At 37.8% G+C, this 27,051-nt stretch overlaps 1 protein-coding gene across 5 annotated transcripts in view; it reads left to right on the top strand.

Annotated features, from left to right (window-relative positions):
- Positions 1-27,051, top strand: part of CNTN3 (contactin 3) — a 299,279-nt gene that overhangs the window by 183,028 nt on the left and 89,200 nt on the right. For 2 of the 5 annotated variants that reach the window (XM_072941732.1, XM_072941731.1), the window contains exons 6-8: positions 24,370-24,573; positions 26,017-26,119; positions 26,652-26,836. In XM_072941732.1, the coding sequence (XP_072797833.1) occupies positions 24,370-24,573; positions 26,017-26,119; positions 26,652-26,836 (492 nt within the window). Of the gene's footprint in view, positions 1-24,369; positions 24,574-26,016; positions 26,120-26,639; positions 26,837-27,051 lie in introns of those variants that run through there. The other 3 variants (XM_072941733.1, XM_072941734.1, XM_072941735.1) reach the window with 2 other exon arrangements.

Here is a 27,051-nt window from a genome sequence, read left to right as displayed (position 1 = left end):
AAAAAAGTAAAAAGTCATCATTAAAAACCCCACCCAGCTAGATTACCAGAAACTTCATCTATTCTTGATACAATTCCGTATCCATGCCTCCAGCAGTGCCTCTGTATTTTTTTTCCCGGGAATTGGGGAGAAAAATCACAGACCTTTGGGGTTCTGGGACATAACCATGGGAGACCAACTATCAGCCCAAGAACCCTTTGAAGTTTTCACATGTTACTTTGAAGATTCTTGCAGTTGGCGCCTTCTACCCCATAGCATGTGCACGTGGTAAAATGAACGGCCTTGAAAGATGTGTGCTGTGCACCCCAGGGCCTCACGTATCCTCAGCACCCAGGCTTCTGCTCCAGGGAAGCATACCCTCCAGTCCAAGAAACATGAAAGACCTGGTATCTTTTACAAAGTTTACTCTTAGGAGAAGATGGGCTTCTTTCCTAAGAGCTTCCCAGCCAAAGCCTATTGCTTAAAGCTAGGTATAAAATCTTGCCACTGTAAAAGCTTAGTTATTGGAGAGAGATGAAGGTGGTTGGAAGACTGGGCTGTTCTGGAAAAATGACTCACTGAGGAGCAGAGACCTAGGGTATGTGGAGGGAACAGAATGAGGGAGAGAAGGGATTGGGGAGCAGTCATCACAGAATCGTCATCTTTGTCCCTGTGGCTTCCCTGGATTATCTCTTGGCATCAGTTTATTAACTTATGTTGCCTCATGCTGCTTATGCTGAAAATGTTAAATTATGTTCCTCAGATACAATGTATTAAGAGATAGAAGTGTCATACATTTTAGAATGGTTCTTATGAATACTATTTTTTAATGTTTAACGAGACCCCTGAATCAATTTGTTTCAGATAACTGGGAAGGGGCGTGGTGAGGGGAGGGATGCATGAAAGTATGAATAAAGCATTCAAATTCAACTAGAGGGATTGAAGACCTGCGGTTTAGAAGTGAATTGGCTAAAAAAAAAGAAGTTTCTGTAAATACTGACTTCCTATTATCTTTTTTATCTTGAGTTCATGCTTTTATGAAAACTAATTTGGTGACAGTAAGGACAGTTTGAATCTCTTTTTTAGTGTGAACAATTAAGAAGTTGTGGTTAAAGAAAAACTCGTCTTGTGTAATGATTGAGCTTCAAGAGTAAATTAAGTTGGATCTTTTTACATAGTAGAACTTGTTGATGAAAAATTAATCCATGTAAGAAAGAAATGGAAATTTCTATTTGAGCCAGATTTGAGGATTGTAACCTGGAAAGAGCATCTCAGAAAGCTCTGAGAACTGTTCCGCCGGTTACAAATCAAGGCAAAGTTTTTGAGACAGAGGTCTGTACATCAAATGAGGTATTATTCACAGTTTACATAATCCAGATCTAAGCGTCATCCTGGTGGGTCATGTGACCCCTTACGAGATCAAGAAGGACTGTTATCTTTTAAGGAGTTGTCTTGTGGTTGCTGGGAGAATGATGCTCTTTACGGCTGAGCAGGTATCCCTGCTGATGAGGGAGGTTTGGTTGATGCATAATGCAGATAAACACTGCACAGTCAGGGGACAGAGAAGGCCAAAGGGCAGAGAGAATTTTTTTATGTTTAAGTTTTTCTTACCTTGTCATAAAATAGGAATTTTATTTCACAAGCCAAATGTATTAAACTGTTTTTTTTTGATATTTTCATTAATAATTAAGTTGAGTCTCCTCGTATTCCTGCACGTATAACTTGTCGGTTAAGATGCATTTTTCTATTACAAGGTCACCAGTTAATCCCTCTTGAGTTTTTCTTTCCTCCTCTTCTTACATAATCATTAATTTATCTTTAAAAGAAGTAGTGAAAGTCATGAATGTCTTTTTATTTGGAAATTCAAGTTAGAGGGAATCCTTCACTTTGATCTCATTACTGATATTAAACACTGGTCCACAAACTTAGGGAAACAAATGCTGCATTAAAGTTTCCTTGGGTATGCAAACCAGTTCTTAAAATGTCATAGTTGTTGCTGGATTCCCATAAATGGTTCCCAGGAGCTGAAATGTTCATGTACACCCACGTTGCCCAAAGTAATCACCAGCGCTCATTAACCAAGCTGAGTACCCAGAGCTTTTATCTTATCCTTTGTAAAGGTCACCCAGTACAGGCTGCCTGGTAATCTTAATTCTTAAATAGTCCTCTAATTCCTTAAAAGTAAACAGCTAGAAAGGGGCACATTTGTGTTGCCATGGTTGCAGAGAATTGTTGATCACAATTACACTTTTAAACCTGAAATGGCATGGTGATTTTCACAATGGTCTGCAATTGCAAGTTCGTATAAAACTTGCCAAAATAAGTCTCTCTCAAATAGAAATTTTCCACACTGGAGCTCTACAAAGGATGATTATTTTGCAGGCTAAAGAAAATGTGTTAATTACTAGGAAGCAGATTCTAATTGAAAGAGTAATGGAGGATGCAGGACTTCTATCATGACCCCAACTGGGATGGTGGTCTTGTTTGAGAAAGCAATTTCACAGCAGCTCTGAACTTCAGTGTTCCCATCTGTTAAATGGAGATGATCATGAACACCTCCTGTTTGAAGATAAACAAATGGGAGAGTTAAAAGAAAAAGTAATGGGGTCTTTGAAGGAGAAAAGAAGAGCCTTATGTTAATTTGGAGAGTCTTTTCTTTGTGTAAAATTTGCTGACAAATTTTAATTAGACACTTCTTTCAGAAATTTATTTTTAACCATTTAAGGCCCAGTTATACATCTCTATCCAAAGCGGTTGAACTTTTTGATTTATATGACACAGCCAGGCATAAGCAGACTGGTCATGAGTTTTTGAGATTCTTCCAGTGCAACTTGTTCATTTAACTCAGCAAGCATTTATTTTACTCCATGCTGTGCTCAAAGGATATCAGAATAAATAAGACATCTCTGTTGCATTGATACTACTCATAGTCTGTTGAGGGAGAAGCACATAGTAGGCCATAAGCTATATGATAAGCAATAAATGGAGGCTTATACAAACTGCTCTGGGGGTAAACAAGTGGGAACCACAGGTTAGCAAGGTACTTCACCTTTACTTAACAATCTCTCACACCTTTCTTTTTGTATGTCTTTGTATCATCAAAACTTACTATATCAAAAGTAAGTTATTTAAGAATAAAGTTTGAGACACACATTAAAACAGTTGAGCTAAATCAGTTTTAAATGTGTAGACCAGAGCAGTGGAGAAAATGAAGTAAGGTTTTTTGAACACCTGCGTGCTAAATACTTTTCTATTCATTTTCACATTTACTCCTGACAAAGACCCTGTGAAACAGGAAGTATTCTATTTTTCAGATAAAGAAACCCAGGCTCAGCGCAGTAAAATAAGTTTTCCAGGATTGACAAGGTAATAGCTAGCATAGATATGACCTAGATTGGTTTTTGGGTTTTGTTTTTAATAAATCGAGCATTTATTTATTTATTTATTTACCTTAGTAAATGCCAGACACTGTCATAAATGTTTCATAAATACGTACTTATTAGGATTGAGACTCAAGTCTGTCTTGCTCTAATTTCAGGGTTTTTCTAATTTGTGTGTGTGTGTGTGTGTGTGTGTGTGTGTGTGTATGTGTGTAAAGATATAGCAGGCAATGGTGAATACTTAGCACACTGATGGTTACAGATGAGCTGAATCAAGCCAATCTATTACCCAAAAGCTGGGTTTCCCTCTTGATGGATGTTGAGCCAAAAGACACAACCAAGCCAGTGATCAAGAGAAGGAGGAGTTATTATTGGCAGCAAATATGGAGAACGCTGGGGCTCTTTCTCAAAACAATATCTCCCCATCAGCAAAATGGAAAATTTTAAGCTAAGGGTACATGCACAGTAATGAAGGGGCTTGGGTGGTCCACAGAGTCCAAGCTTTACTTGAGTGATATCACGAGGGTCAGAAAAGGTCAACATCATCATCCTTTAGGTTCCATTTGATCTAGTGGTTGAGCTAATCTTTACCATTGATACAGAACTGGAGGTCTTTACAACTGATGTATTATTTGCTATTTTTACTCTTCCTGCCTGATAACAGACAATGTTTCTGCATTCTTTTGTTCCCTTAAAATCATTTATTACTGAGACCTGTTCAAGAACAAGCATTTTGGCCAGACTTAGATCACAAAATTGCTGAGGCCAAAATTGGCTTCTCTTATGTCAGGAAAGCCATGCCTAATTCTCTTTCTCTGGGGACCCTCTACCCGATCTGTTTACAAATCTTGATTTTTATTCGCTGAAGCATGTGGGTTTCCCACGGTTGCTGATTAGGTGCGGTGGTTCAGGTATATGGATTCATACATTTCCTGACCTATTACACCATCCCACACTCTGGAGACACAGAGGTGAAATTATATTCCTGCTGTGAGATGCTTACAGTCCAGTAGGAGAAACAAAAAAGAATATAAACAGTTTTCAGGGAAACAGTGAACATTATAGGTGTGTGCAAGCAAATCTATCTACTCTAGGCTTCTCAGGCGACTCAGTGAATTACAGTTGTTTTAATCATTGTGTCAATTTTTATTATTTGCACTTTTATCTTAATACTTTGTTAACATATATTTCATTTTCATTGCACATTAAACATTTCCATATATTTATTTATTTTAAAGAATGAGAGTTCTATATATACAGACTCTTTCTTTCCGTGAGTTCAAAGCCCTTCCATGCATATCAAATTTCTTATCAACACAGCCGAGTACCAAGGAGTGATTTAAATGAGAACTTCTTTTGAAATTAGAAGCCACTGATACAGAATAGAATCAAAGGTTTTCTTAATTGTGATGGTTATTTTAACAGTTCTTGCAAAAGCTTGGAAACTAGCTTCACCCTTGCTTTGTTATTCTATACCATCTTTTCAAATCATGACTAAAAAGAGAGATTAATTTTCCTTTTAATGTTTGAAAAATCTTATTTATCTCTAGATAAATATAAATACACTTTCCTCAGTGTTTACTTTTCTTTTTTTTTTTTTTAACCACACTCATTATCATTTCTTGATGACTTTTTACTGTTGGCCAAACAGACAAATTGAAGTTGGGTATCATGTGTCACAATCAAATGCACACCATGGTGCCACTCAAACAAGAGATCCTTTGTCATTTTGCTCTGTACTGGTTTAAAACAATATGTCTTCTATTTCTGTTCTCCAAGAGCCTTAAAATATATTGCTTTAGAATCACATTATTTTTGTATTGCTACATACTTTATTAACATCTGAAAAGTTTATGTATTTTATTAAAACTCTCTCTATAATGTTCCCTTTAATCAGTTGCAGGCTTTTTTTTTTCTTTCTTTCTATTTTATAGCTATTAACTGACTACCTTTTCACTATTTACTTAGTAAATGAAAACAGTTTGTCCTTAAATTTAAATTGCAAAATTCCTTTCCTTTAGCTATTAACTGACTACCTTTTGACTATTTACTTAATAAATGAAAACAGTTTGTCCTTAAATTTAAATTGCAAAATTCCTTACCTTGTGTAGACTCATTTCTATAGTAATTTGGGATGAACATCTCCACAGACTGTTCTAATGAAACAAGTATATTACTATTATTATCCCTTTTGGTTTTTCCCATGAGGAGTAAGCAATCTTCTGAGCTCTCTCAGTGATGTGTCTTACTCTGCTGCACAAATTCTCCTCTAGTATGTAATCTTTTACCTCTTTGTTATTGAGTTTTTTTATAGAATGTACTTTTATGATATTCTAAGTGCTTTGAATCACAATTGTTGATCTACTTTTATTACTGTTAAACTCTCAGAGGCATATCAGCTACAGTTGTGCTTGTCATTCTCCATTCATTGATGGCTGGTAAGAGGTCAGGTTCAACGTTAAAAATTCTGTAGATGGAACAGGAAGACTCTGCTCTGTCTGGCAGATTTTGAACCACAGAGCTGTTTCCAGCCCTTCCTCCGTCTCTGACCTCATCTGTACTCCTGCGCGCTTTCCCACCGTGTCACAGCCACACTGGTGGTCTACACACAGCCTCCATCCTGCCTGGGGGCCACTGTCCTGGCTGTTCCATCCGCCTGGAACTCCCTGATCTTTGCAAGGTCTGCTCCTTTCTCTTAATCACATCTCAGCTTGTGTTACCTCCTTATTAACACTCCTCTTGCAAGTCATCAAGAAAGGGACAGCCATACACTTTGAAAAATGTGCCGAGGGAAGGACCAGTGAATGTAAGAAAAAGAAATTCAGAAGTTAGAATTGTGTGAAAAGATTTTCTGAAATATGAGATGTCAGAGCATGTAAATTTAAACAACAGTCAGAAGTGCACTGCTGGGGGGACCACAGAGTGGTGCACGTTCTGGAAAGCAGTCTGTAAGTCAAATTAATTTTCTCATAGACTCAAATGATGACTTTCTGCTTCTACACGTGAACTGAAAAAAAAGAAGTCATATAGCTCAGTAAGGATTCATGTTTGAGGATGTTTCTTTCAGCATTCTTTAGACCTCTAGGATGTTGGAAGCAACCTTAGAGCCTTTGCTAGATTAGAGGATAAGTAAAAATGTGGTTGATGCACATTGCAGGGTATGTGCAGAGGTTGGAAGCCATAGGTAAAAAGTACAATAAGCACGTGTCTTAAATTAGTGCCTGGTGAAAAAATTAAGAGAATTAAATATGTAACACAGTGTCATTTAGGAAAAAGTAAAATGCATGAACCAAATCTCTGGGAACATTCTAGACTTTGATCTGGGTGATAGATAATTTGCACAGGTATAGACGTATGTCAGAACTCACCAAGTTGTGTGCTTAAAATGTTGCACTCTGTGTATTAATTCACAATTCAATTCTAGAATTAGAGAAATAAGCCCTGTTTCTGACTACCCTGCGCGATGGAGTGCTCTCAAATCCATGTCTACTGCATCATCCTTCTAACACTTTCTTCATGGCAGCTCCCATCAAATGATTTTATTCTGACAGAGTTGCTGAGAACAGAGAATTCCTCTAACTTGTTAGTGACTCCACTCACACATATTCATGCTGAATTCTATCTTGATCAGCTGTGCAGTATCCTCTCTCCCTGACATCTAATCTTTTGACTTTTGTCATTGGGGTTTATATAGTAGAATGTACTTTTATGATGTTCTAAGGGTTTAATGATTCCTGAATAAATGTTTGTTGAATAAAGAAGGAAGGAAATAAGGAAGGAGAGAAGAAATGTTGGAGGGAGAGTAGGATAAAAGCAGAAAGGAAAAAAGGAAAGAACAAATAAGAAAGGAGGAAAAGGAAGCAGAGGGCGAGGGGGGAGAAGGAAAGTGAAGTCGAGAACAAGTGGAGCCCTCGACCTCCTCCTTTGCCTTGTCATCTCTAATTCTCTCCACCAATAACCCTCCTTTGCCTAAGCGTAGCCCCTCTACTGGGGTAATGGTCTTTAGTGAATCCCCCTTAATTAATACTCTCTATTCCTAGACCCTGGTTTAGACTCTGCCCTTTTTCCTCCCTCCTCTCCTTCCTTCACTCCCCTCTTCCTCTTCCTGATTCTTCATCTCCTTGTCCATTCCTTCTCATCTTTCTTTGTCATTTCACCTTCAGTCTCTACTTACATAAGTAAAGTCACATAATGACCCTCACTGAAATTAGAAGGCACTGTCTTACAAATCTAAGTATGAGATTATGCAAAAAAATAAAAGTAACAAACTATACTGATAACCAACATTTATTGAGCTTTTAATATGTGCCACAGTGATCATATTAACTTATTTAATCTTTCCAAGGACCTCATATAGGTCAGGGGTATTATTTTCTCCATTTCACAGTGAGGACAGTGGAGCTGTAAGTAACTTGCTCACGGTCATGTTGTTGATGGGCAATAGAGTCAGACCAGCGTTGATGCTCTTGAGCACAACTTAATACTGCCTCCCATCCAAGGAAACAAATATTTACTGTTTACGGAATGTCCGCCTTCTTAGCAGTTTTATGTCTATGATATGACCTGCCTTCCTTTCTACTTTAATCTGAACCCGTATCATGGTAAGGAGGAAGCATGCAGTTAGGCAAGCGTAGATTATTCACATGGAGCCTGTTTCCATTAAGCAGGGCTGCTAACTTCAGCGTAAATCCCAAGATGATCATAATGTTTTATTGGGCTGCCAAACTCAAAGTTATTAAAACACCTTCATTCATATCACAGGCTGTTACGTGTTTAATTCCTCTGGTAAGACCCATCTCCGGTAATTCATGACCATGAATGGGTTCTTATTATCCTTTGATAAATAGAGTCGTGGCAGAGAGACTAATAAATGGGAGAGAAAATACTTTCAGAGCATACACAGTGCCTTTATAATTCTACCTTTTCGCCTAAATTAACCTTTGTATCATAACTCTGATTGCTTAGTGACGTTTACCCATTTGTCTGAATACCTAAATCTGACTTTTATTGTTATTCCATTACCACCTGTATAATGGTGTAATTTGTGTTGGGAAAGCATCTGCCGGTGCTAAGTAGTACCTGAAGAATGTGTGAGTGTGTGGATGCTGTAGATGAGGAGGAGAGGCTTTGGGCTGGGCTGAGCCGGCCGCCTGCCAGGCTTAGGCTGCTTGCATCATTGCAAGGATCCTGTGCAGTTCTCTGAGGAAGGACTCCTTTCCTTCTGTGACTTCTGCTTTGCTTCCCATGTGCCCAACTTTCAGATGGGGCTATGGGGCTCCTAGAATGGGCCGAGTCTATTTCCTGATTTTTATTTTTTTCCCCAACGCAGCTCAAAGCTTTCTGGGGCCTCATGGAAGGAAGAACATTGACATAGAAAACTGTGGAATCAGAAACAATTATTCTGTCATGAAATAGCCTTTTCTTCAAAAAGAACAGACTCTCAGCAGAGAGATAAAGTATAAAACGGCGCCTGTTTAGGGCTGTTTAGCATTTTTCTATTTAGTCAAAGCCGTTAACAAAAGCGGGAGTTCTGGGTCTCAGTCCCCCCAGGTCAAATACTGCAGGATTTGGGAATCCAGCTCTGTTAGAGCTCGAAGCCCACGGGCGGAGTAATGCCCCTTAATGAGATTGCCTGGCTAATAAATGACAGTTTTGTTCTCAGTACCTCACAGAGTACTTCTTGAAGATCATGGCATGTAATTCCCAGCACTGTTTGGCTACAGGGAGAGGTGAGGGAGACATGGGGCTGGGGAATCCATTTAAAACAAGACATTGAAGAAAGGCAGGGGTGGGTGTGGACTCCTACGAGTTATTATCATGCTTATTCCCCAGAATCTTAATTATATCTGTCAGCAGCTCATTATTTAGTTCAGAGAGAATAATAAGGCTTCCTTCCAAGTTGTTAGGCCTGGGATCTAAATTTTAGGCCTTCAGTTTCTCTCTTTTATCTCCAGCATATGGAACAGATCTTGTGTTAAAGAGCGGGGAGGCGGTAATGATGGCAAGTCTGAGTTGGTGGGGTCGAAACTGCTTGGTCAGAGCCAGGACTTAGGAACTAGGCTAGATTCAGCTTTGCTTCCTCTCTTCCTACATATGTGAGATCTCAGTTAACCTTTATGGGCCTAAATACTCCCATCAGTAAAATGGGACTGAAATTATTGTAAGATACTCTTCTCACAGATACCATACTTCTCAAAGTGAACATAAAGCACAGAAATAATGCCATGGTCCTTTTGTGAGTTATTTTTATCTATTAAAAAATTTATAACTGTGAGTTTGTAAAAAGTTTCTAAATAGACTTTGTAAGAGGCAGGCATATGCTTCCCATGAGAAAGGGGTGATACCTGTTTTCTCTCAGGGAGCTTGCAAATCCTTACTTTATTGAGCAGTGTGTGAATTTCCAAAATTAATCTAACCTATTAATTCAGTGACAATATCAGGGTGATTTGCTGTCGTTTAGTCTTTCTACAAATACAGAAAGCCAGTGTAACTGCATAAGTTTGTCTGTAAATTATCTACTCTAACTTATAGGATTTGAGTGATAAGGGTCTTTAGTTTTAATAACTAAAATTATATTTTAAATGCCTTCATATCTTCTGTCAGTAACTTGCCTGCAAAGTTGGTTGAAGCTGCATGTTGACAGAGGGAATCCAAAGTAAAAAAACTATTCGGTTGTTTGGGACAAATGTCTGGAGTATATATAGTGATCTCTAAAATGGAGAACAGTGGAAAGTAGCTTCGGTAATTGAATTAAAACTTGGTAACCAACCTAAGAGATGAAAAAAAGGAGATGGGTTGGACTTGCCATCCTTTTCTCTGAAGTAAGTCTAAGTAAAGGATAAAGCCTTATAAACTCTGATTTCCCTGATTTTATCCAGGACTTTATACCACGTGGCCTACAAGAGTGCTTTCTTTGTTGAGTTGGAAGGGACACTCTTCTCTTGCCTTTTGGGCCTGTGGGCAATTTTGTGAGATGTTCTGTGAGGGAAAATGGGTAGACGTCTTTGTGTATCCAAAGACGATTTTAGCTGCCCCTTAGAATGTAACTTATCAAGAAATACTTGTCAAAATGAGTGTGATGATTAAAATTTATTTTATAGCTTTTGGGGGAGTAGGAAAGTTTTTAATAAACTTTTTATTAACTGTAAAAACTATTTTCTGGGTACCTTTGCTTTGTTTAACAATTACAAAACATCTCTGAGTATTCATATGCTACAATTTTTCTGGCACTGATTTTTTGAGTCATATTTAAAATAACTTGAAATTCTAAAATCAATGATTTGACAGCTGCTGAATTTGAGTGTATCTGATCATAAAAATTATGGAATTATGTTTCCAAGGTGCTTTATATACTTAATAAACTTCTAACATGTGAAGTTTTCATAAATATTTGCAGTATCGACTTTTATTTAGATTCACATTCCTTTTTAAATTTGTCAGTATTATTTGTTTTTACAGTCTGTTAGGTGCCCACCTTTGGAGAAACACTATGATAATTTTAATTCAGTGAATTGGTTTTTATCACAAACTCCTGGCCCTGGGATGAACTATTTTCTGGCTGTTCAGGGAGCCTAGAATAAACCTTTCTGACTCAGCCATCAGCCAGGACAGCTACTTTGGGCTGATCATCTGCGTTTAAACATTCTCCTTTTAACCCCAGGATGACAACTTATCAACTAAAGAAAAGTAGAGAACATTCTTAATTACCAGGATTCCATTTTATATCTATGATATTAGAATGTTGAATATAAATTAAGTTTCTTTTTCTACCTCTGTCATTATGTCATCATTAAGGTTCAGAAGTTAAGTGGGATGGGAATCTGTTCTTCTTTTCGTTTAATATCTGTATACCTCCCAGTACAATGGCACAGAGGTGAGCATTTAATTAACATCCCTTCTGATTTTAAAGGCAATGCCTTCTCTCAGTATCCTCATAGAGATATGGGAGATATTTCTGTGTCTTAAGATCACAGATAGTCAAATGACATTTAGAAATGATTATTCCAATTTGGAAACATTTCCAAGAGCAAGTTAGAAATAGAACTCCAAATCATTGCTAGCTTTCAGCTCTGTGTGGAGCCTCATACCCAACTCCCCAGCATGCTTGGCACCACGTGTACTGTGAACCCCTGCTTTTGTGCAAACTTCAGCTCATCTGATTAATTTAGCCAGAAGGATGCTGCATTTTGTCATGCCTGCATTTTGAATATTTCTCAGAGTCATTGTTCGGTCCTACTAGCTTTCTGTTCAAGTGAGACCAGATGATTTGTTTCAGAACACTTTTCTTGACTTACATTTTCTCATAAGAGTAGAATTTTAATCCTAGTTGTGCTATATTATGATTTTGTTCTGCTCTGTTCAGTTCTCTCAGTTGTTTTTGTTTAATGAAAATATACTCTTGCCAAGTTTCCCTTCTGTTTTGTATGTATAATAGTCATTATATATCCAGAAGTATATATCTCAGTATCTCCTGATAGTACACCAAAACCCTGTCAAAAAGCATCGCCCACCACTCAGCTGAGCTGGTTTTAGGAGTCAAATGTCTTCATGCACATCATTCCTTCTCACAGTCAACAAAGCATGGAAACCTGTTTGACGCCTGTTTGCCATGCCCTCCGCTACCAGCATCTTAAGCTCCTCCAGTTGGTTTGGTCTTCTCCGCAGATCAGCCAGTGAAAAGTGTATCTTTACTACTTGAATCAAGGTGGGCTGGCTCACTGCAGTGTCTGTATCATGCAGCCCTGCTTCTGCTTCTTCCACAAAATCTGCATTTCACATATTCAGCGTCTTTGTAGGATCCCCACAGAGGACAATCAAACAAGAGCAAAACAACAGAAACAATGACCAGACCACAAATATTTACTGAACACTCACTAATTGTCATGCATGCCTGTAAATACTTTGCATGTATGTATTATGTAATCCACACATCAAACCTAAGGGGAAGGTACTATTAATATCTTTATTTTAGAAATGAGGAAACTGAGGCATGAAAACAACCTTGCCTGAGGTGACATAACTGTAGGTACCAGGACCAGGGATGGATCCTAGTCAAGGCTGATTGTTGATGTTTATTTCCTTTTTACCAGTCATTTTTGTTTTTAACCACTACCTGAGGCTGTCTTTTGTTAAGAAGTGAAACTTGTAAAAGAGAGTCAATATTTTTAGGGATAAAAGAATCTGAACCACCAGTATTCTTCAACGGTTTTGAACTTGTGGATTCATCTTAACTGTCGAAATTTTACTATCATTCACGTAATTGAGAAGCTACAGAGAAGGCAGCCCTGTGTCATGGGTTAGGCTCTTTTCCACATTGCCTGCATTCCAATCCTTTGCACACTTTTTGTTACTTCGGACTTCCTTAATTGTCTTAGTTGTCTTGTCTGTGTAAAAGGTATGAAAATAGCACCTGCCCATAGACTTTTGTGAGTATTAAATCAGGTAATACGTTTAAGTTGCTGAGATCAGTGTCTGGCTCACAGTACGAACTCAGTTGTTTTGATTGCTTTTTGTATTTTTGAGAGAGAAAATACATGATGTCCAAGAGTCACGGTGAATTCAGTAACACTTTTGAATTGAATATATAGTTTTGTTCATCACAGTGTAGCTCACACATTTTAAATAGTAGGACCTGTGTATATATTTTGTAACATAAATTATACAGTCTCTCCATCAAGTAGAGCCCGCAGATGGATTCTAATCTTAACGGCGATCTCACAATCCCAGAGAATGTATATCCTATAGATTAGCAACCAGGGCAATCTCATACAGCCCACAGGTCAGCAACGAGGGCCATCTTATGCAATTCTCTTATTTTTCAGGTAAGAGAAGCTGTGACCAGAGATTTTAAGTGAATTTACCTAAAACACATACCTAGAATGAGACAGAATCAACTTTAAATCTCAAAACCCATGAGTCCAGTGCAGAAATCCTTCTTCTTTCCAAAGATGCCCCCAAAAGCTTATTCCAGGTTGTTTTTACAGGCAGAGCTTGGTCCAGCACTGTTCTATCCTTAAACAGTACTTCAAGCCCTCCTAGTTTCTGTTATCCACATTATCTTTGCTGTTTCTCCCTGTTAAGTGGTAGAGAAGCTTCTCTTTGTATCTTCATATATCAGAGGCTGAAAGGAAATTTGGAGAAAGGGTGCAACAGGTTCCATGTTCTGTCTGACCACCACTGTGAGAAGTAATGCTAAGACTGATCTCACTGCCTTTTTACATTCCCTTTGGTGAACAAGTAGCGCAAAAACAGCTTCTCTAACTGGAATTCGAACATCTTTCTCTAAAGAGAAGTGATAAAATGTATTAATTCTGCCAGAGCCCAAATATAGTGTCTGTGAGTGACAGAAATAAAATATAGCTGTGAGGTTGCTCCATCTGAAACATGGCACGCTAAACACTCTTTGATTTAACACATTCAAATGGGAAGCTAGAAAATCCCTTCCTTGCATGCCTGCTGAAGGTCAACTAATTGAATTAATAAAATAAAGGGATGAAAAAAGTAAACATGCTTGTAAATTTCCCAGATGTGTTGTTGGAATAAAATGTGGCATAAAACAAATCTGAGCAGTTTCAGTAATTCCCAGAACCTTATACAACATATGGCCTCAAAAAAGACAGAAAAACTGTGTAGAAGCGGAGGACTAGAGTCCCACAGGGTAGCTAAAATAGATGCATTACTTTTGCTTATAACAGAATATTAACTGCTGAAATGTATTTGACAGACGAGATCTTTCTATCACCCCAGGTAATGTGAAGGGAACAGAATCAAAATAAGCAGGGTAAATCAGCAGGACAACTTGTTTAATATGAATCTATTCTGAAAATGAAAGTGCAATAGTGTTACTGAGAATAAATAGAAGATGTAATATTGAATTAGAAGTTGAAGGAACGAAGTTCAGTATCCCTCCTGTTGAAAGAGGATCAATGAGCATTTATATCAGACAGATTAAAATTTCTACATAAGTTTATACTTGATTTTGATCAGGGCCCGATCTGATGCTTTCATACTGCAGATCTACATATTAGTTTCTTGGGAAGAAAAGCTTTTCATCATGTTGACTGAAGAATACTCATGTGATTGCTGTTATTTTTCAAAAGGAAACCCATCTCCTTTATTATAGAGCTTTATAGAGAAATGGTTGAAAGAGTGAGCAGGTGGTGGCTTTGTTTTGCATTTCTTTGTATTTTTTCGGGGACAAATACATTTGTAGCCAAAAAACAAGAGCCTGTACTCTTAAAGCTTATATTATAACTGTTTATTGTTTGAAAAAATGCAAAAGGAAAGAAATAAATTAAAGGAGTAAACATAAAATTTACTAAATTTTAGGGACAACTGTCAGTCAGTAGATTGTCATAGAGGCAGACCTCAGAGATATTGTGGGTTTGGTCCAAACCACCACAGTAAAGCAGATATTGTAATAAAGCAAATCACACCATTTTTTTTTTGGTTTCCCAGTGCATATAAAATTTATGTTTACACTAGACTGTCATTTATTAAGCGTGCAATAGCATTATTTCTAAAAAAAAAAGTTTAACCTTAATTTTAAAATATTTTACTGCTAAAAAAATACTAACCATCAACATCACCTTCAGCAAGCTGCAATCTTTTTGCTGGTGGGGTGTCTTGCCTTGATATTGATGGCTACTGATTGATTACAGTGGTGGTTGCTAAGGGTTGGGGTGGCTGTGGCAATTTCTTTAAATAAGGCAGCAATGACTTTTGCCCCATCGATTGGCTTTTCCTTTCGAAGATGATTTCTCTGTAGCATGCAATGCTGTTTGATAGCATTTTTACCCACAGTAGAACTTCTTTCAAAATTGGAGTCAATCTTCTCAAAGATTATTTTATCAACTAAGTTTGTATAATATTCTAAATCTTTTGCTGTTGTTTCAACAATTTCACAGTATCTTCACCAGGAGTAGATTTCATCTCAAGAAACCACTTTCTTTGCTCATCCCTAAGATAAAGTTTCCCAGCTGTTAAAGCTTTATCATGAGATCACAGCAGTTCAGCTCCACTTCTAATTCTAGTTCTCTTGCTGTTTCCACCACATCTGCTTACTTCCTTCAGTGAAGTCTAGAATCCCTCCAAGTCATCCATGAGGTTGGGATCCACGTCTTCCCAACTTTTGTTTATGTTGATGTTTTGACCTTTTCACATGAATCATGACTGTTCTTAATGATATCTAAAATGGTGAATTCTTTACAGAAAGTTTTCAGTGGACTTTGTCCAGATCCATCAGAGACATCTCTATTATGGAAACTGTAGCATTACAGAATATATTTCTGAAATAATAAGACTTGAAAGTTTAAATTACTCCTTGATCCATGGGCTGCAGAATGAACATTGTGTTATTAGGCATGAAAACAACCTGAATCTCGTTGTCCATCTCCATCAGAGCTCCTGAATGTATTGTTGTTGTCCATCTCCATCAGAGCTCCTGAATGTATTGTTGATGAGTGGTACTATTTTGAAAGGAATCTCTGTTTCTGAGCAGTAGGTCTCAACCATGGGCTTAAAATATTCAGTCAACCATGTTGTAAACAGATGTGCTGTCATCCAGGCTTTGTTGTTCCACTCTCTAACTGTGAAAGTCCTAGATGGCATCTTCTTCTAATACAAGGCTGTTTCATCTACACTGAAAATCTGTTCTTTGGTGGAGCCACCTTCATTCGTTATCTTGGTGAGATCTTCTGGAGAACTTGCTGCAACTTTTACATCAGCACTTGCTGCTTCACTTTGTACTTTCATGCTATGGAGACACCTTCTTTTATTAAACTTCCTGGAACAACCTGTGCTACCTTCAGACTTCTTCTGCAGCCTCCTCACCTAAATGGGACCTAAGAAGTGGCCAAAGTGGGCAGCTTTCATACTTTTTAGAAAAAGAAACCATACGTTTGTGAGGAATTGACAGGACAAAGAAACTTTGGCTTGGATGGTTAATTAATGAAGGATCAAAACAAAGTTTGGGCTTGGGGTAGTAAAATAAAGACGTCGCAAGGTTTCTGTATGTAGGCTTTTGGCCTGACTTCCCTCTCTCTAGCGATAGGGTGTTCTTCTACCTCCAGATGCAGGGGGTGTATCTTTCACATGAGAAATTGATTTCTTGCTTTCAGGAGAAAGAAAGGAGGGCCAGAGTACACCTCTTGCCTTGGCCATTTAAGTAACTTTAACTGGAAATAATCAATATGCTATTGAGGTGTATTTTGGGATGACCTGCCCTGCGCCCCAACAGTTTGTCATCTTATATATGTGCCCCAAAACAATGATAGTAATGACACCAATGATCACAGATCATGATAGTAAATATAATAGTAATAAAAAGTTTGAAATGTTGTAAGAATTACTGAAATGTGACACAGAGACATGAAGTGAGGAGATGCTACTAGAAAAATGGCACCAGTAGACTCAAGACAGGGTTGCCACAGACTTTCAATTTGGAAAAAATGGAGTATCTCTGAAGCAAAATAAAGAGAAACTCAATAAAACGATGTATGCCTTTATATATGTGTTATTAGCATAGCAAGCAGGGCAATGTGAGTTAGGCTAAAAGCTATTTTTCTGACTCTATGATCTATCACTTTTCAAAAAGCCTGCAAACTACTCTCTATACTTGGCTTGAACCTGAGGCTGCCATGAAATCTCCAGAGCATATCGTTTAGCACCTAAAGAAATCGGCACATGTAGAGCCCTACAGATTTGAAGGAAGGGAATTACTTTTGATGATTAGTTTCTTTGGACATTGTTTTTTGTTATCATGTTTATTTCAGATATTCAGGTATAACTGCACATCCTGCCATAACCAAATATTTATTTGATTTGGATTCATTTGATTTTGGTTTGATTTATTTGATTTGTTTTTTCAGTCAGGTGACTTAGGCTATTTTAATAGTATAATTTATAACAAAATCATCCCTTTTTAAAATCTGTTGTTCAGAAAAGCTAAATCAGAAAGGGTAAAGATTTGTTTTAAAAGAAGTTTTTAAATGATGTTTAACTCTATTTTGATGAATAGTTATATGTGTTACTAATGGTAAGTAGTAGTACTTTGTGTGTGTGTGTGTGATTAAGTGTGGGTTTGAGTGTGTATTTGAGAGTCAGAGAGAGAGAAACATTAATTTCTCCAGCTTCCTGAGAATTCATTTATTGTCTCCAGTAAGAATACCCTTGTGATTTGATAGGATGACTTCATCTTCTGCTAATAACCTCATTTCTATTTACCAGTGAAAATGAACATTTATTCTGCTTTAGAAAATCACCCACATAGCAAGAAGAGAAATATCAAGTCCCCAGTGACATTCCTTAAGGAAATAATTTTAATTTTCAAAAAAGCAAATGAGACCTAATGAGGAATGGACAGACTTATTGTGATGCTGCTCCTTTATTCACTAGCCCTTAATTATTTCATGTATTTTATTGCACGTTTTCCCCATCCATAGACTTCTTTTGTATCATTTGCAACTCAGTGAAGTCCCTTTCTGAAATTAGCTTCTGAGAGTTGATGTGGGAAGTATAACCCAAAAGCACCACCTTTAGATTCATTAAAGGGTGGGCCTCCTGTAGTTAGCTCGTACTGAAGAAAATTTCCATTTTGCAAGGGCAGTGTAAATTTTGCATATCATTTTAATAAGCAAGGCAGGTCAATCAAATTATAATTGGCTCCAATTAGCACTCCCATGAGCTATAGGATTCTCTATCTTTTCCTGACTGCACTTGAAAAGAAAATGTTATTTACTGTCACTGAAGTCATAAAAAAGGTCCATTATTCTGTGTAAGTGATGAAGGAAGTACAAATCTGGCCAGAGGGATTTGGCATATATTTAAGATCTGTGCACCAAAATGTACATTGTATCAAGCATAGCATTGTGCAAAATGTGCTTGTTACAAAGCACTTTCTTCTAGATGCAGGTCTTGGCATTGAAGCTTCCAGTGTTGGCTGCATTGGGGTTTTGAGCTAATCTGAAAGTTCCTTTCTAACATTTTCAGGGTCTCTGAACTCCTTTGAAAAAGTACATCTTTATAATAAAAACAAGGAAGCCTAGAAGAAATGTGTTGTATTTCCAAAGTCTCTTCTGTCTTAAGTTCTGACTCTCCCATTTTGGGGCCCTCTTCCTGAGCCTCATCACTACACCAGCAGGTCCATATACAATACTGGGGGATGAGTAACTGCCATTTGGGTCCGTGGCATGAAGTTCTTGTCATGTCTTCATAAAACATCACAGTAACTCCATTCTGTCCTCATTAGGGCTCATCTTTTCTAATGAAATTCAGAACCACTTTCTGTGGCAATGTTCTGCTCTGTACCCCCCTTGCAAAGGAAGTAGGGTGGTAAATACCTTGCCATTGTTTTTGCTAGTCTGCCTCCTCCATTACCCCAAATCATTGCTGGGCATCGGGTATTGAGTGTCATTGAAATCAGTGCCCATCTGTATTTCCTCATCCTGAGATTTCCTTGCAGCAAGGAGACAATCCCATTAAATAACTGAAACTAAGATTGGGAGAGGGGAGGTTCATTGGAACAATAAATAAAAGTTCTTCTTGAGAAAAAGGAAGAATGCATATATACTAGTGAAAGTACAACATAACCTCTAGAGGGCGCTCTGCATTTCTGCATCAACAAATACGGAAGAAAGCTTCACTTTGGCCCCATGTCAGTTTTAGCAGCCAAGGTAGCAGGAAAGAGATGAAGGCACTTGTGAGGGGAGGGGCTGCCCTGGCAGAAGCATTAAAAATGAAGACAAGGATGGCAGTGCCTAGTCAATTCTGAATGTGATGGAAGATACAAGTGCCCACTAAAGACAGTCCAGTTTCTGAAAGAAAATAGTAGAACCAAAAGCGGTGGTCACAGAGCTGCATAATTTCTTGGACACTTCTATTAGGCAATGGGAGTGGCTCACATGTGCTCCCTAATGGTAGTGAATAAAGCGAGAGAGAGAAACAAAGAAATGCGGAGTATGGAAGGCTAACAGGCTCGTGTAAGCTTTGTGAAATATTTTTTCACAAAGGCAGGACAGCATGACGGCCCTATAAACAAGAGTATAAATAAGTAAGATGGCTAAGGGATCACCAAACTTGTAATTCGGTCTAGAGATAATACTAACCTAGACCAGGAGTCAACAGACTTTTTCTTGAAAAGGTCAGATAAACATTTCAGGTTTCTTGAGCCCTGTAGTCTTTGTTGCAGCTGCTCAGTCTGCTCTTACAGCATGAAAGTGGCCGAAGACAAGAGCAGTTGAATGGGCGTGAGTCTGTCCCAAAAGATGTAGTTTGCAAAGCAGGCAGCAGGCTGGGCTTGACCCCCTAACCATTACTTGCTGACCCCTGGCCCCTCAAGTCTAATAGGAGGAAATAAATGTCCTTCTTAGTGTTTTCCCTCCCTGATCACTGGTCTCCTAATCTTAGGACCTTCACAAGCCAGGCTTGTTAGGATTCTGCATCAGGAGAGATTAGGCAGACACGTATGGGCTAAACGAGGAAACTTACATAAGTAATATTGTCACCAAAGCAACAACTCACAAAATAGCTTTTGAAAGACAAGACACTGAAATGTTGGAGGTGGTGATAGATGCTTTGTGCTCTGAGGTACAGACTTTTCAATCTTAACCATTGATCTGTTATTCTTTGAAAACTTAAATTGTCTTCAGTTTTCTACATTACTTGAATATGTACTGTGTCCCAGACCCTCCATCAACGTGGTGTCATGTGTAAACTCCATAGCAAAACTTCCTTCCCAGCTGTGTGAATCAGTGATAAAAATCTTGAGTGACATCAGGCAAGCTCTCACACCCTTTTAAATATGTTTCATTTTAAAGTAGGTCAAACTTTCCACTTGGCACCACAGAAAGTCACCAAAGTTACTTGCACAAATTTGCCCAACTGCTATTTTCTTTGACAGAATTTCTTCTAGAAAAAGCCTATAGAAAGGATTAAATCTCACTCATAATAGAATTTTATAATGGAACTAGAAATCAACCCTTAAATGTCAGTGGTATGTGTATTAATGTATCTTCAGGTAAACACTAAAGTGACATATTTCATATTAAATTGACTGGCCTTCCACTGAAGTGACCAGGAAAGGGATGTGGCTGGAGGAGTGATGTCATTTATCAAACGTTATTTTTTAGAAAGCAGAGTTTCAGGACTCCATTTTGTTAATTTATAGCTTTGATTGGCAAAACCTCTTTGTTCTTTAATAAAAAATATTTCCCATTCTTAATGTTCATATAGCATTGTTAATAGAAAGCCCAGCAGCGAAGAAATTTTGGCATAATATGCTTGTGATTTATACAAGAGGCTGTGAAAGGTTTTGTAAAGCCTAGCTCGTTTGAGTATATAAAATTATCATTTTATTATAGCTTTGTATCTATCATCGTGCATAAAATGATGTTGAAAAATCTCCAAAGAATGCTGATTTGATATATATTTTACTTGGCAGTATGCAATTAACATTTATTGCAAATGCAGATTTTTATGGTGAAGAAGCTCTGATAGTATTACAGCAGGTATTTTTTACTTTATTCAGAATGTGATAAATCACATAATTCTCTAATGTTTTCAATCAGAGTGATGCTGTATATATTTTAACATAGACATGCAGGCAATAAATGAAATAATGCAAATCTTCTCTCTCCTCTCCCTAATACGTAGAAGTTATATTTTGTTCCATCTCAACGAGAAAGTCTGTAAAGAAAGTTAGATCAGTACTACAAAATTCTGTGTACCTCTCATGACAGCATATACCATAGTAAATACAGTTTGATTTCTTTCCGTGAGTCTTTTGTACAAAACAATCAATCGCTGATGCATTTGCTTTGGGGTTTTGGTTGTTGTTTGACATCTCTTTTGGAATTACCCCTCCCTGAAACGGTATTGATCTGATAAACAGATTATATAAAATCTGATTCCTCCTTAGGCATTCTAAGTGCAGGCTTTCTCCACTTCTGTCTCTGGGTGTTTGTTTTTCTTTGAAAATTGTGTCTACAGCATTTAGTACTGTTACTGAACTCAGGTTTGCCTGCTCACCACTCAGAAGCCAATACCCCCAGAGGCTGCTGTTGGTTGGAAAGAAAAGGTTGCTTTATTCAGGAGGCCAGCAACCTGGGGAGAAAGCCAACTCATGTCCAAAAACCAGCTCCAATGATTCTGCTCACTGGTGAAAGTTTTTAAAGGAAGAATCATTTGGGGAAAGTCAGGGTCTTCCTTATCCTCCACTGTGTGCAGACTTTCTTCTGATTGGCTGGTGGTGAGGTAACAGGGTGGTGCTACAGGAATCTTGTGCTCAGCCTGAAGTTGCCATCCTCCACCTGCATGGGAGGCCTTAGTTCCTGCAGAAGAACTCAAAAGTATTGTCATGTATGTTCCTTGAGGAGGAACCAGGACCCTGTCCCATTGCTGCACTATTGTTTTGTGACTGCTCCTCCTTTGTTTATACATTTCCTCCCTTCCCTGATTAGCCACTGTTTGAATCTGCTCTTTGGAACTCAGGGAAGGTCAAAGAGACTGAATGAAGCCAATTTCCTACAAACAAGAAATGGGGGGTGTGGAAAGGATTTATACTCGCTTGGGCGGGGGGAGGCACAGTGTCCTGCTAGATTGCAGTTTTGTACCTGACATATAGTGAACCCTTCAGTGTTAGCTGTCATCATCATTTGTATTAGTTTCCTGTTGCCACTGTGACAAATCACCTCAAATTTAGTGGCTCAAAACAACACAGAAATATTGTCTTCCAGTTTTCAGGTCAGAAGTCTGTGGAGGAGGAAAAATAATTTTCCCTCTACCCTTCCAGGCTCTTGGCTGAGACCTCTCCTGTAATCAAAGACATATTAACAGGAGAAAAACAAACAGAATTTGAATAACATTTATATCTCATATATACATAGCAGATACCCAGGAAAACAGCTTAACTCCCTGAAATGTCCCAAGGCACCACCTTAAATAACATCTCCAGCTAAAGACAAGAAAATGTTGGGTTTGAGGGAGGGGGCCCATGTGCGAGGGCTGTTGTGGGAGCTGATCAGGAAAAGTACAGTAAACCAGGGTAAGGTGATTGTGAAGATTTAAGATCTTGTCTTCCTCACTGATAAGAGTTTCTAGAGTTTTAGTCATCCTTAGCTTGAAGGACTATTTTTCAATAGCTGTCAGTTTTAACAACTGCAGAACAAAGTAACCTTTCCATACCAGCATTCTTTAACTGTGTGCTTTATTTAATACTAGTGCTCTTGCACCATCAGGGTAGGCATTAGGCCACATGTGGAGTGGATGTTTGAGATACACATTTTTCATACCATCCAACAAGCAACTTGATAGACTTCACAACCTATCAAATGACTGACTGGAATGTCATGAAACACTCTACCTTTATAAGCATGACAAACATCAGGTTGACATTACAAATCAATGTTTTTGAACATCTGCACAATATGCCGTGGACTTGCTAACCTTTGGAATCATCAGACATTCACATTTGCTTTGAAGGTGAAAGGAAGAGTCACGTTTCATTTCCACCAGGTGCTTAGCATACTCTTTACCCTGATTGCCTTTGGCATGCACTTCACTCCACCTGGAGTACTTTCATCCCTGTGTGTCAGAATGACCTCCTGTCCCTTAAGACTTGTTCTTCAGTCATGAGAATATCCCCTCTCCTTCCTCTGAAACCCGTAGTCACTCTCACCCAGTCCTGACACATTGTCCATTGTTATTTGGAGACTGACTTACTGTCCCCCTCTACTGAATGGAGAGACCCTTCACTATTGGAATTGTGCCTTAAGTATAGTATTGAACTTGTTATTCATTAAATTGATCTTTATTACCTATGTTTTCTAAAAATTCTTTTGGAGAAACATTATGAGATGAATCAGTGCAGTAAGATTATTGAAAATGTAAAAAAAAAATAAGAGAGCCACAGAAAGAGGAAATCAAATATACCACAGTAACTATATGTAAATAACAAGTTGCTCCTGAAAAATACGTGCATCTAGAACAAAGCAGCATAATCGTACTTAGCCATCATTATCACAGAGGAGAAGAACAACAATTCCTTTGGAGAAAGTTGATTTACTTGGATCCTAAAGTTCAAGAAAACACTAATATTAGAATTTACATAGAAGATAGCATAATTTTATCTTAATTAACTCAATAAATATTTATCTAAGGCTATTAAATGTTCTTGGATGTTTCAGTTTACTAATTTAGGGAGAGGCAGACAGGCAGGATAAAAAAAATGACATCACTTGTTTACCAAGTGGTGGGAGGACAGGTAAGTAAATGGATCATTACATAAAAAGTGCTAAGTATGTTAAGTAATGTAAGTGTAGACTTGCTTATATAGAAGCTCTTACTCAGAAGGCAGGGTTAAGAAGGACTTCTCTGAGGAGGTAATTCCTGGTTTTGAAACCAAGCTTTGAGAAACATTTGGAAGTTATTATGACAGAATGGGGTTTGATGTTGAAAGGGGAAGAAGCCAAAGAGTGGACAGAGTAAAAAGGACATTGCAAGCTCTAAAAGCAGCATATGCTAAGTCCCAGATGCAAAAGAGAGGATTGGGCTTCTCAGATGCCAAAAATCTTTTAAATTGGGGCTTAACCACGCAAGGTTTCATTTTCAAGTTAAGCAGTTTTGCATCATTCCAGAGGCTACAGAGAATTGCTGGAAGTGTTATGTCGGGAGTTGACGTGATGAGATTGGTAATTTTGAAAGATCGTAGACCATGTAGTATGGAGATTCAAATTAAAAGGGAGCAAGACTGAAACCAGAGAGACTTGTTAGGAGGTATCTGGAGTAGTGATAATGATGACAGTAATAATATTACTCCCACAAGAGGGCTAATCAGCAGTGTCCTCCATAATAATGCAGAATGAACACAGAGTCATTTCACACAGCCATTTCTCTTCATGACCTGCAATAAAAACACCCAGCATTGCTTTGCACTGAAGGTGATTTTGTGTATTTTAATATACTGTGGAAAACTTTCCTTCATGATGGAATTTCTTTTCTCTAAAAATTTTATTAGAACTATCATACGCTTGGATCTTCAATGAGTATCCATCCTTTGTGGAAGAAGATAGTCGGAGATTTGTGTCTCAAGAGACCGGCCACCTCTACATAGCGAAGGTGGAGCCGTCTGATGTAGGAAATTACACTTGTGTGGTGACAAGTACAGTGACAAACGCCAGAGTGCTGGGCTCCCCAACTCCTTTGGTGCTACGTTCTGATGGTAGGAAATGTTTCAAGGGGCAATTCTAAGTGGACATGGTGTTGTGAATACACGAAGAAAGAAATAGGGAGAAGTGAAAAGTATATCCTGAAGAATTACCATTTTTTTCAGAACAAAAAATATTTATAAGTATGGTAACTAAAATGATTCCATCAACTATAGGTCCATGTACATAATTCTTGCTCAAGACCGGCTTCGTAATTTGTAGGAACCAGTGCAAAATGAAAATGAGGAGCCACTTGTTCAAAAAGTATAGAATTTCAAGATGGCGGCAATAGGCCATTAAAGCAAGTGTGAAGCCCTCTGACTCTGGGGTTCTCGTTGCCTTCCCATGAAGTCACGTGTCCTGACTTTTGCCAGCTTGAGATTATTAAAGTTCTGGGTATTTTGTTATAGGCTATAAAGCATTTCTAAATAAAATATTCATCTTATAATTGAAAGCTTGTGTACTTTGACCAACATTCTCCCCTTTTCCCCTACCCCCACCAGCATGGTAATTATAGTAACACTATGTTGTATACTTGAAGCTTGCTTAGAGAATAAATTTTAAGTGTCCACACTACAAAAAAATTTAATTTAAAAATTAAAAATGGTAACAATATTAGATGTCAGATATGTTAACTTGACTAATGTAATCACTTCACAATGTGTGTGTGTGTGTGTTTAATCATCACACTGTACACCCTAAAAAAGTCACATTGTACAACCTAAATATATGCAATTTTTATTTATCACTCATATCTCAATAAAGCTGGAAGGGGAGAAAAAGGGAAAATACCTGTTTCTTCAGCCCCTTGATGGCTGTTTCAAGGGAGCCCATGAACTGCAGAGGAAGCATATTTGTAAGCCAGGGTAACTGTCCCACTTACACAAAACCATGTCTGATACAACGCAATGCCATGAATGCACAGTATCTAAGCACTGCTTTCCAGTCAGTTGTAATTGAATTTGTCCTTTCCCATTTATTAAGTTAGCATTTCTTGTCTCCAGGGAGCCATTTAATAAGTTTGAGATTGGTGTCTGTGCTACCAGGATACCATTAAGTAAATTTCCTCCCATAATTTTTGCTCTTTAGGATATTTTAAGAAGTCATAATACATTGTATATTTCAATATGACTAGAAATGTCCAAATTGAATACAGGATAAAAAAGGCTCCCATTTTATATAATGTAAAAGGCTTAGTGATTTTCTCAGAACTGCTCTGTAAGCAGTAAGTTATGAATCCTGGAATCCAAATTTCTTGAATGTTTATTAATGTTGCATGTTTGGCCCAAGGTAGCACTACTCCTAAAAGTACCTACCAAATGGGTAGTTAGTAATTTAAATCAATAGGACGAGCTAGTTCAAAATGGAATAAAGGAAAAAAAAGTTTTATTTAAAAAAAAATGGAGCAATTCCAAAGGAAACGTTGAAATTATTAATTTTGTATTGTGGATTTACAGGTGTGATGGGTGAATACGAACCGAAAATAGAAGTTCAGTTTCCAGAAACTCTTCCAGCAGCTAAAGGTTCAACTGTGAAATTGGAATGTTTTGCCCTTGGAAAGTAAGTTTTATAACGTTTACTCCAATGTGCTGAAATATTAGGTTGCCGTAAGAGATCAAGATAGCTTTTGACAGACTCTTCTTTTCCTTATTTTCTAAAATTTTCTTTCATTTAGAAGCAAAAGAAAAGTAAAATACAGGGGAAATGCACATATATAATTTAGTTTGAAACTTTAAAGGCAATTTGCAGAAAATGACTGTGCCTGCCTAATTTCATAAACTAAATTGATGCTGTTTTTCGTTTGCTTGTTCGTTTGTTGTGCTATAATATGGTGGGTATGATTCAGACTTCTTTCTCTAAATCATGAATTAACTCGAGAAAATGCATAGTTTATTTTATTAAAATATCAACTTCAAGAGATAAATCTTTGCATCAGGTTTATGTAATAAACAGACAAGTAGAGGTACTGTTCTCCATGTGAAAACTTGTGCCCTTTTTGCTCCATCCTAACAAAAGTTTCATTTTTTTCAAGCCTAAAAGGCTTCCAGACATCTGTTTACATGAGCAAATAACTTGGCAGTTTTCTTCTTAGTCCTGTACCTCAGATTAATTGGAGAAGAAGTGATGGACTGCCTTTCTCCAGTAAAATTAAATTGAGGAAGTTCAGTGGTGTGCTTGAAATCCCCACCTTCCAACAGGAAGATGCCGGTTCCTATGAATGCATCGCTGAGAATTCACGGGGAAGAAATGTCGCCAGGGGGCGTCTTACCTACTATGGTGAGCCTTCACTTTGGGTATATTGGATTTTTTACTTTGGCGCTCTCTATAAATTATTGTTATTGGGGTTGGGGAAGTGGTTAGAAGATTTTTAGCAGAATTCCAATGTCTGACTTGTTCTATTCTACATTTTGTTAAATGAAGATAAATAATTATCATAAAAGGAATCAAAAAAAATACAATTTTACAGTGAAGTTGGAGCCATAATCTATTCT

This window comes from Vicugna pacos, chromosome 17 (assembly GCF_048564905.1).
Source record: "Vicugna pacos chromosome 17, VicPac4, whole genome shotgun sequence".
Lineage (NCBI taxonomy): Eukaryota > Metazoa > Chordata > Mammalia > Artiodactyla > Camelidae > Vicugna > Vicugna pacos.
Note: the sequence above shows the minus strand (reverse complement) of the source record. Positions and strands in the feature narration are given on the sequence as shown.